At 33.9% G+C, this 12,533-nt stretch overlaps 1 protein-coding gene across 2 annotated transcripts in view; it reads right to left on the bottom strand.

The window, feature by feature from the left end:
* llgl1 (LLGL scribble cell polarity complex component 1) overlaps positions 1-12,533 on the bottom strand; it is a 180,894-nt gene that overhangs the window by 63,625 nt on the left and 104,736 nt on the right. For both annotated transcript variants that reach the window (XM_061982062.1, XM_061982064.1), the window contains 2 exons: positions 8,585-8,639; positions 8,237-8,391 (listed from right to left, as the gene is read on the bottom strand). In XM_061982062.1, coding sequence (XP_061838046.1) covers positions 8,237-8,391; positions 8,585-8,639 — 210 coding nt within the window. The remainder of the gene's footprint in view (positions 1-8,236; positions 8,392-8,584; positions 8,640-12,533) is intronic.

The following is a 12,533-nucleotide window of genomic DNA, read 5'->3' as shown; positions in this document are numbered from 1 at the left end:
TCCATGTTGATATACGATTCCATGCGCGCCCACATCACGCTGGTTTTAATATATTATTAAAGTTTGACTGACCTATTTGACTGTTTTTTTGACATTCCTTTAGCGCAGTTAGATGCGGCTTATAACACGGGGCGGCTTATAGGTGGACAAAGTTTTGAAATATGCCGTTCATTGAAGGCGCGGCTTATAACCCAGGGCGCCTTATGGTGCGGAAAATACGGTACTTGCCAACCTTGAGACCTCCGATTTCGGGAGGTGGGGGGTGGGGGCGTGGTCGGGGGTGGGGCGGGGGGCGTGGTTGGGGGCGTGGTTAAGATATATATAAGAAATACTTGACTTTCAGTGAATTCTAGCTATATATATTTTATTACATATATATATATATATATATATATATATATATATATATATATATATATATATATATATGTATATATAAATAAAATAAATACTTGAATTTCAGTGTTCATTTATTTACACATATACACACACATAACACTCATCTACTCATTGTTGAGTTAAGGGTTGAATTGGCCATCCTTGTTCTATTCTCTGTCACTATTTCAGAACACACACATTATAACAAATATACATTATAAAATCAATAAGAAAACGGGAGCTCTAATTTGGGAGTCTGAATTAGGATCGCCTTTTTGTATTGATTACTGCAGCTGTGCACTGGATTCATTCACAAATACAAACGACAACTCACAAACACTTTAGAGTTAGGCTCCACCATCAGAATGTGTACTTAAACTTATAAAGATCACATGGATATTATTCAGTGAGTTGATTCACCAAAACTAACCTGTTATACAGGAGGAAAAAGCACACAGGACGTTTCAATTGTTCACAGACTGGTCGCTCTCATCAGAATGACAAGACACTTCCGGTCTGCAGGTGATAGCATTCAATTGGGAAGAAACGCCCTACTGCCCCCTACTGAACCAATGTGAATACTGATAAATGTGTAATGACAGCTCCAAAAACGAATTCAAACCACAAAATAAAATAAATAAATCAACACAAAAATGTGACACATTATGGGTGGGTCACATATGCATGTACAGTAGATGGCAGTATTGTCCTGTTTAAAAGTGTCACAACATTGCTGTTTACGGCAATGTTGTGAACAGGCTGTCAACACGTCACTCAGGTCCGCCTAAATTTCGGGAGATTTTCGGGAGAAAATTTGTTCCGGGAGGTTTTCGGGAGAGGCGCTGAATTTCGGGAGTCTCCCGGAAAATCCGGGAGGGTTGGCAAGTATGCCCTATGGGTTAGGAATGGGATGGCACTTCAAGTTCATATGTGAGTCAAGGCAGGTGGCCAAATACTTTTGGCAATATAGTGTATGTATGAATGTGTGTATGAATACACGTCTGTATATATATATATATATGTATGTGTGTGTGTGAGAATCGATCGGTTAATGTGCAGTGGTACCTACTGCTGTGACCGGGTGAATCTACATAATGACTATTGAGGTTTATTCAATGTGAATTCCATCCATCCATCCATCCATTTTCTACCGCTTGTCCCTTTTGGGGGGTGGGGGTGCTGGAGCCTATCTCAGCTGCATTCAGGCGGAAGGCGGGGTACACCCTGGACAAGTCGCCATCTCATCACAGACCATTGTTATTATCGTTACCATTATTATTTTCCGACAGGAAAATGGTCCACACTATATTGCTGGGGGAAAAAAAACCGTAAAAATGTAAGAAAAATGAGCAAAAAGATGTCATGCAATGTGACAACAACGCAATTATGACACTAATTATTAATGATAATATTTTACAAAAAGTTTGGACACCCCTGATCCAAAATATTAAAAACTCTCAAAATAAAAAAATTACATAAAAATATAAACTAAGTACCGTATTTTTCGGACTATAAGTCACATTTTTTTCATAGTTTGGCCGGGGGTGCGACTTATACTCAGGAGCGACTTATGTGTGAAATGATGAACACATTAGCGTAAAATATCAAATAATATTATTGATCTCATTCACGTAAGAGACTAGACCAGGGGTCGGCAACCCGCGGCTCTTTAGTGCCGCCCTAGTGGCTCTCTGGAGCTTTTTCAAAAATGTATGAAAAATGGAAAAAGATGAGGGGAAATTTTTTTTTTGTTTGTTTTAATATGGTTTCTGTAGGAGGACAAACATGACACAAACCTCCCTAATTGTTATAAAGCACACTGTTTATATTAAACATGCTTCACTGATTCCAGTATTTGGCGAGTGCCGTTTTGTCCTACTAATTTTGGCGGTCCTTGAACTCACCGTAGTTTGTTTACATGTATAACTTTCTCCGACTTTCTAGGACGTGTTTTATGCCACTTCTTTTTCTGTCTCATTTTGTCCACCAAACTTTTAACGTTGTGCATGAATGCACAAAGGTGAGTTTTGTTGATGTTATTGACTTGTGTGGAGTGCTAATCAGACATATTTGGTCACTGCATGACTTCAAGCTAATCGATGCTAACATGCTATTTAGGCTAGCTATATGTACATATTGTATCATTATCATACCTGCCAACTTTTGAAATCAGAAAAACCTAGTAGCCAGGGTCCAGGGGCCGCAGGCCCCGGTAGGTCCAGGACAAAGTCCTGGTGGGGGGTTCAGGCGCCCCCCCGACGCAAAATGATTGATTGCATTCAGACAGGTTAAAATGTTGCTAAAAGCATCACTTTTCTATCAGTCACAGTGACTTTTCAAAACAAAAATATTACAGCAAAAATCATATGGGTTGATTGACATGTTTATTCTGTAAGCTAACTTCAATAGTTTGAAATTATTTTGACAGTTAATGCCAGTTATCCTGTCAACCTTTCACAAGACTTCAATTTGTTCATTGAAAGTATAAACACTTTTTACAGTAAACAAATGGTAAAACAGTACTAAACAATTCCATTAAAAAAAAAAATTGCTGTCATTATTAACTTTCTGTCCAAGCTTGTATAATCTACTGCCTTGTTCAATTGTAAAAAATATTCTGTGCCTAAAATTCACATTTCTATCACAATTATCATACTGTAAACATGGTAAGCTAACTTCATTAAAATTAATAGTCCTGTCAATAGCATGGAATTACAATTCAAATGTAGTTTTTTTGTAAGCCTTTCAAAACAATTCAAAATATGAAAAATTAATGAAAATTAATTGAAGCCATCAGACACTTGAAAAGTGGCACATCACATCTCTAATGTAATCATTTGAACTTTTCAACAGAAATAGCACTGCAAAAATATTAAGGACATACTTCTGTATTTTGGTAGTTATGCTGTCAACATTTAACAAGATTTCTTCAACTTGGACTTGAAAGCATAAATAGTATAAACACTTTTAACAGTATAACAGTACTAAACAATTCCAATAGATAACATTGGTGTCATTACCTTTTTGTGGCTAAAATCCAAATTTAGCAACGGCATTAGACTTGTGTTTTTTTGTCCCAACGTGGTCTTTTACATCGCTAATTCCTCCGTGTCCGATCGAAAAATCTTGTCTGCACAAGGTGCAATTCGCGTAGTTTTCACCCTTTTTGGAACGGATAATTATTCCCGGATAGGCTTTTGAATATTCTTCACGGAATGACTGCAGTTTTCTTTTCGGTTTAAGACTCGTTTGCGATTTTTCTCCGGCTGATTCCATGATCGTTCGCTCGTTTGGAAACAATGGCAACTGGTGCCTCATGCTTGGCAGCGGTGCTATAAATAGCCTCGCGCATGGCATTCGGAATGGCTCGATAGGAAGTTACGGGAAGCAGTGTCGATTGTCATTGTTGTTACGCGATTTCGTGAATAAAACTTAAAAAAAAAAAAAAAATTGAATTAATGAAAAACTGTATTTTTTATCACTGCAACCGTAACCCGGAATAGGTTGATGAAAACCGTACTAATTACGGGAAAACCGGAGTAGTTGGCAGGTATGCATTATGCCTCGTTTGTAGCTATATTTGAGCTTATTTAGTTTCCTTTAAGTCCTCTTAATTCAATTTATATCTCATGACACACTATCTGTATGTAATATGGCTTTTAATTTGTTTTTGTATTTTTGGTCCAATATGGCTCTTTCAACATTTTGGGTTGCCGACCCCTGGACTAGACGTATAAGATTTCATGGGATTTAGCGATTAGGAGTGACAGATTGTTTGGTAAACGTATAGCATGTTCTATATGTTATAGTTATTTGAATGACTCTTACCATAATATGTTACGTTAACATACCAGTTGGTTATTTATGCCTCATATAACGTACACTTATTCAGCCTGTTGTTCACTATTCTTGATTTATTTTAAATTGCCTTTCAAATGTCTATTCTTGCTGTTGGCTTTTATCTAATAAATGTCCCCCAAAAATGCGACTTATACTCCAGTGAGACTTGTATATTTTTTTTCCTTCTTTATTATGCATTTTTGGCCGGTGCGACTTATACTCCGGAGCGACTTATAGTCCGAAAAATACGGTAATAATTTTACGAGAAAATATTGCATTATTATGGAAACAGAAAGAATATGATAAATTGTTCCCAATTTTATAAGAAAAAAGTCGACACATTGTGAGAAAAAGACTGCTTTTAGTTCATTATTCCTTTTTTTTTGTTTGTAATTGGTTTTTAATCTTCAATATTTACTTCAAGTTATTACAGTATGTCTCTATACACATATTTATTTGATTTTTTTGTTGTTGACCATAGGGGGAGCATTTTAAATTTTTACACACACTTGTTATTTCATATGTTGACCAGAGGGGGAGCACTTGTAAAAGCGACACAGTCTATTTGAAAAAAATGTTTCCTTCTTTATTATGCATTTTCGGCCGGTGCGACTTATACTCCGGAGCGACTTATAGTCCGAAAAATACGGTAATAATTTTACGAGAAAATATTGCATTATTATGGAAACAGACAGAATATGATAAATTGTTCCCAATTTTATAAGAAAAAAGTCGACACATTGTGAGAAAAAGACTGCTTTTAGTTAATTATTCCTTTTTTTTGTTTGTAATTGGTTTTTAATCTTCAATATTTACTTCAAGTTATTACAGTATGTCTCTATACACATATTTATTAGATTTGTTTTTGTTGACCATAGGGTTAGCATTTTAAATTTTTACACACACTTGTTATTTCATATGTTGACCAGAGGGTGAGCACTTTTAAAAGCGACAGTCAATTTGAAAAAAATGTTTCCTTCTTTATTATGCATTTTCGGCCGGTGCGACTTATACTCCGGAGCGACTTATAGTCCGAAAAATACGGTAATAATTTTACGAGAAAATATTGCATTATTATGGAAACAGAAAGAATATGAAATTGTTCCCAATTTTATAAGAAAAAAGTCGACACATTGTGAGAAAAAGACTGCTTTTAGTTAATTATTCCTTTTTTTTGTTTCCTTCTTTATTATGCATTTTCGGCCGGTGCGACTTATACTCCGGAGCGACTTATAGTCCGAAAAATACGGTAATAATTTTAGGAGAAAATATTGCATTATTATAGAAACAGAAAGAATATGATAAATTGTTCCCAATTTTATAAGAAAAAAGTCGACACATTGTGAGAAAAAGACTGCTTTTAGTTCATTATTCCTTTTTTTTTGTTTGTAATTGGTTTTTAATCTTCAATATTTACTTCAAGTTATTACAGTATGTCTCTATACACATATTTATTTGATTTTTTTGTTGTTGACCATAGGGGGAGCATTTTAAATTTTTACACACACTTGTTATTTCATATGTTGACCAGAGGGGGAGCACTTTTAAAAGCGACACAGTCAATTTGAAAAAAATGTTTCCTTCTTTATTATGCATTTTCGGCCGGTGCGACTTATACTCCGGAGCGACTTATACTCCGAAAAATACGGTAATAATTTTACGAGAAAATATTGCATTATTATAGAAACAGAAAGAATATGATAAATTGTTCCCAATTTTATAAGAACAAAGTCGACACATTGTGAGAAAAAGACTGCTTTTAGGTAATTATTCCTTTTTTTTGTTTGTAATTGGTTTTTAATCTTCAATATTTACTTCAAGTTATTACAGTATGTCTCTATATATATATATATTTATTAATTTTTTTTTTGTTGACCATAGGGGGAGCATTTTAAATTTTTACACACACTTGTTATTTCATATGTTGACCAGAGGGGGAACACTTTTAAAAGCGACACAGTCAATTTGAAAAAAATGTTTCCTTCTTTATTATGCATTTTCGGCCGGTGCGACTTATACTCCGGAGCGACTTATAGTCCGAAAAATACGGTAATAATTTTACGAGAAAATATTGCATTATTATGGAAACAGAAAGAATATGAAATTGTTCCCAATTTTATAAGAAAAAAGTCGACACATTGTGAGAAAAAGACTGCTTTTAGTTAATTATTCCTTTTTTTTGTTTCCTTCTTTATTATCCATTTTCGGCCGGTGCGACTTATACTCCGGAGCGACTTATAGTCCGAAAAATACGGTAATAATTTTAGGAGAAAATGTTGCATTATTATAGAAACAGAAAGAATATGATAAATTGTTCCCAATTTTAAAAGAAAAAAGTCGACACATTGTGAGAAAAAGACTGCTTTTAGTTCATTATTCCTTTTTTTTGTTTGTAATTGGTTTTTAATCTTCAATATTTACTTCAAGTTATTACAGTATGTCTCTATATACATATTTATTAGATTTTTTTTTTGTTGACCATAGGGGTTAGCATTTTAAATTTTTACACACACTTGTTATTTCATATGTTGACCAGAGGGGGAGCACTTTTAAAAGCGACACAGTCAATTTGAAAAAAAATGTTCCTTCTTTATTATGCATTTTCGGCCGGTGCGACTTATACTCCGGAGCGACTTGTAGTCCGAAAAATACGGTAATAATTTTACGAGAAAATATTGCATTATTATGGAAACAGAAAGAATATGATAAATTGTTCCCAATTTTATAAGAAAAAAGTCAACACATTGTGAGAAAAAGACTGTTTTTAGTTAATTATTCCTTTTTTTTTGTTTGTAATTGGTTTTTAATCTTCAATATTTACTTCAAGTTATTACAGTATGTCTCTATATATATATATTTATTAGATTTTTTTTGTTGACCATAGGGGGAGCATTTTAAATGTTTACACACACTTGTTATTTCATATGTTGACCAGAGGGGGAGCACTTTTAAAAGCGACACAGTCAATTTGAAAAAAATGTTTCCTTCTTTATTATGCATTTTCGGCCGGTGCGACTTATACTCCGGAGCGACTTATAGTCCGAAAAATACGGTAATAATTTTACGAGAAAATATTGCATTATTATGGAAACAGAAAGAATATGATAAATTGTTCCCAATTTTATAAGAAAAAAGTCGACACATTGTGAGAAAAAGACTGCTTTTAGTTAATTATTCCTTTCTTTTGTTTCCTTCTTTATTATGCATTTTCGGCCGGTGCGACTTATACTCCGGAGCGACTTATAGTCCGAAAAATACGGTAATAATTTTAGGAGAAAATATTGCATTATTATAGAAACAGAAAGAATATGATAAATTGTTCCCAATTTTATAAGAAAAAAGTCGACACATTGTGGAAAAAGACTGCTTTTAGTTCATTATTCCTTTTTTTTGTTTGTAATTGGTTTTTAATCTTCAATATTTACTTCAAGTTATTACAGTATGTCTCTATACACATATTTATTAGATTTTTTTTTGTTGACCATAGGGTTAGCATTTTAAATTTTTACACACACTTGTTATTTCATATGATGACCAGAGGGGGAGCACTTTTAAAAGCGACACAGTCAATTTGAAAAAAAATTTTCCTTCTATATTATGCATTTTCGGCCGGTGCGACTTATACTCCAGTGAGACTTATATTTTTTTTTTTTCCTTCTTTATTATACATTTTCAGCCGGTGCGACTTATACTCCGGAGCGACTTATACTCCGAAAAATACGGTAGTCACTTAAAAAATACAATTGGAGCAGAATTTATGCAAATTTGTCATCAAAGCATATTCAACACATTTTCTGGACAACATGGAATGGTTTTATATATAGATTAAAATCATCACAGGTCCTCTTTAAGTAATGGTTTGGGCACCTGTTTAAGCACCGGTACTGTTTTTAAAGTACCAATTTGGTACTACTAATGGTTAAAAAGTAAACGATACCCATCCCTATTTACGACCGCTTTTTGTAAAATCAAAATTGAATCAAAAAGGTGTAAAAAGCCAATTTAATCATTAACTCACCTTTCTCTTGCTCAACATTGTGCACTGTAAAGAAGTCAATGACCCGGGACGTGAAGTCCAAGGTAACATGCTCTTTATCCTGCTGGATGGTCAGACAGTGGCGGTCACCATAGCTGGCCCGGGGCATCCCTCCGCTGTACAACAACATTGGGGATCTGCAGAGGAGGAACACAGAGGTGTGCGTCACATGACCTCCATCTGGGATGCCCACAGCATTATTCTTCTGTGTTGTCCATTGCACAGCTTCCGAAATTAATACTTTTCATTTAAATTTCAGATGTAAAATCAGCATAAATAGGGGAAAGGGGTCTAAATGAAAATGAATACAAAAAAAAGCTTAACACTCACCCCGTCTCTGTTGTCCGCCATAGGATTTTATTTATAGCTTTACAGGGAAAAGGACCTGAAAGTGCAAACACAGAAATATTGGTACATTTCACAGAGAAAAATGAAGGACAGTCCGATAAAATCAGACTGCCGATATTAAAGGCCGATAAATGCTTTAAAATGTGATATCGGAAATTATCGGTATCGGTTTTAAAAAGTAAAATGTATGACTTTTTAACTGCCTTCGCGTGCCGGCCCAGTCACATAATATCTACGGCTTTTCACACACACACAAGTGAATGCCTGCATACTTGGTCAACAGCCATACAGGTCACACTGAGGGTGGCCGTATAAACAACTTTAACACTGTTACAAATATGAACCCACACCAAACAAGAATGACAAACACATTTCGGGAAAACATCCGCACCGTAACACAACATAAACACAACAGAACAAATACCCAGAATCCCTTTGCAGCACTAACTCTTCCGGGACGCTACAATATACACCCCCCCGCCCCCTCTACCCTACCCCCACCCCACCCTCAAACTATTTATTTATTTATTTATTTTTATTTTATTTATTTTTTGGGTTGATGCACTAGTTGAAAGTGTATCGTGTGTTTTTTTCTATGTTGATTTAATAACAAAATAAATATAATAAAAAAATAAAAACTATTTTATAACAATAAAGTACATTAAATTGACTAAATGTTGAATTCAGCAATAGCAGAATTTAAAAAATAAAATTTACAATGTAGAAATATTACAATAAAGGAATTCATAATTCAACATAAAAGTCAGGAGAGGAAAAAGGACATATGTACATGTTATACACAGAACACGTGTTAGTTATATAGTTTCAGTATATAAGTAGTACAAGTAAAAATGTACAAATAACATAAACACAACAGAACAAATACCCAGAATCCCTTTGCAGCACTAACTCTTCCGGGACGCTACAATATACACCCCCCCGCTACCCCCATCCCACACCCAAACTATTTTATAACAATAAAGTACATTAAATTGACTAAATGTTGAATTCAGCAATAGCAGAATTTAAAAAATAAAATTTACAATGTAGAAATATTACAATAAAGGAATTCATAATTGAACATAAAAGTCAGGAGAGGAAAAAGGACATATGTACATGTTATATACAGAACACGTGTTAGTTATATAGTTTTAGTATATAAGTAGTACAAGTAAAAATGTACAAATAACATAAACACAACAGAACAAATACCCAGAATCCCTTTGCAGCACTAACTCTTCCGGGACGCTACAATATACACCCCCCGCTACCCCCATCCCACACCCAAACTATTTTATAACAATAAAGTACATTAAATTGACTAAATGTTGAATTCAGCAATAGCAGAATTTAAAAAATAAAATTTACAATGTAGAAATATTACAATAAAGGAATTCATAATTCAACATAAAAGTCAGGAGAGGAAAAAGGACATATGTACATGTTATATACAAAACACGTGTTAGTTATATAGTTTCAGTATATAAGTAGTACAAGTAAAAATGTACAAATAACATAAACACAACAGAACAAATACCCAGAATCCCTTTGCAGCACTAACTCTTCCGGGACGCTACAATATACACCCCCCCGCTACCCCCATCGCACACCCAAACTATTTTATAACAATAAAGTACATTAAATTGACTAAATGTTGAATTCAGCAATAGCAGAATTTAAAAAATAAAATTTACAAGGTAGAAATATTACAATAAAGGAATTCATAATTCAACATAAAAGTCAGGAGAGGAAAAAGGACGTATGTACATGTTATATACAGAACACGTGTTAGTTAGATAGTTTCAGTATATAAGTAGTACAAGTAAAAATGTACAAATAACATAAACACAACAGAACAAATACCCAGAATCCCTTTGCAGCACTAACTCTTCCGGGACGCTACAATATACACCCCCCGCTACCCCCACCCCACACCCAAACTATTTTATAACAATAAAGTACATTAAATTGACTAAATGTTGAATTCAGCAATAGCAGAATTTAAAAAATAAAATTTACAATGTAGAAATATTACAATAAAGGAATTCATAATTCAACATAAAAGTCAGGAGAGGAAAAAGGACATATGTACATGTTATATACAGAACACGTGTTAGTTATATAGTTTTAGTATATAAGTAGTACAAGTAAAAATGTACAAATAACATAAACACAACAGAACAAATACCCAGAATCCCTTTGCAGCACTAACTCTTCCGGGACGCTACAATATACACCCCCCCGCTACCCCCATCCCACAACCCAAACTATTTTATAACAATAAAGTACATTAAATTGACTAAATGTTGAATTCAGCAATAGCAGAATTTAAAAAAATAAAATTTACAATGTAGAAATATTACAATAAAGGAATTCATAATTCAACATAAAAGTCAGGAGAGGAAAAAGGACATATGTACATGTTATATACAGAACACGTGTTAGCTATATAGTTTCAGTATATAAGTAGTACAAGTAAAAATGTACAAATAACATAAACACAACAGAACAAATACCCAGAATCCCTTTGCAGCACTAACTCTTCCGGGACGCTACAATATACACCCCCTGCTACCCCCATCCCACACCCAAACTATTTTATAACAATAAAGTACATTAAATTGACTAAATGTTGAATTCAGCAATAGCAGAATTTAAAAAATAAAATTTACAATGTAGACATATTACAATAAAGGAATTCATAATTCAACATAAAAGTCAGGAGAGGAAAAAGGACATATGTACATGTTATATACAGAACACGTGTTAGTTATATAGTTTTAGTATATAAGTAGTACAAGTAAAAATGTACAAATAACATAAACACAACAGAACAAATACCCAGAATCCCTTTGCAGCACTAACTCTTCCGGGACGCTACAATATACACCCCCCGCTACCCCCATCCCACACCCAAACTATTTTATAACAATAAAGTACATTAAATTGACTAAATGTTGAATTCAGCAATAGCAAAATTTAAAAAATAAAATTTACAATGTAGAAATATTACAATAAAGGAATTCATAATTCAACATAAAAGTCAGGAGAGGAAAAAGGACATATGTACATGTTATATACAGAACACGTGTTAGTTATATAGTTTCAGTATATAAGTAGTACAAGTAAAAATGTACAAATAACATAAACACAATAGAACAAATACCCAGAATCCCTTTGCAGCACTAACTCTTCCGGGACGCTACAATATACACCCCCCCCCCCCCCCCCCCCCCGCTACCCCCACACCACCCCCAAACTATTTTATAACAATAAAGTACATTAAATTGACTAAATGTTGAATTCAGCAATAGCAGAATTAAAAAAATTAAATTTACAATGTAGAAATATTACAATAAAGGAATTCATAATTCAACATACAAGTCAGGAGAGGAAAAAGGACATATGTACATGTTATATACAGAACACGTGTTAGTTATATAGTTTCAGTATATAAGTAGTACAAGTAAAAATGTACAAATAACATAAACACAACAGAACAAATACCCAGAATCCCTTTGCAGCACTAACTCTTCCGGGACGCTACAATATACACCCCCCGCTACCCCCATCCCACAACCCAAACTATTTTATAACAATAAAGTACATTAAATTGACTAAATGTTGAATTCAGCAATAGCAGAATTTAAAAAATAAAATTTACAATGTAGAAATATTACAATAAAGGAATTCATAATTCAACATAAAAGTCAGGAGAGGAAAAAGGACGTATGTACAAGTTATACACAGAACACGTGTTAGTTATATAGTTTCAGTATATAAGTAGTACAAGTAAAAATGTACAAATAACATAAACACAACAGAACAAATACCCAGAATCCCTTTGCAGCACTAACTCTTCCGGGACGCTACAATATACACCCCCCGCTACCCTACCCCCACCCCCAAACTATTTTATAACAATAAAGTA

This window comes from Nerophis lumbriciformis, linkage group LG24 (assembly GCF_033978685.3).
Source record: "Nerophis lumbriciformis linkage group LG24, RoL_Nlum_v2.1, whole genome shotgun sequence".
Taxonomy (NCBI): Eukaryota; Metazoa; Chordata; class Actinopteri; order Syngnathiformes; family Syngnathidae; genus Nerophis; species Nerophis lumbriciformis.
This window is presented reverse-complemented; position numbering and strand designations above follow the sequence as displayed.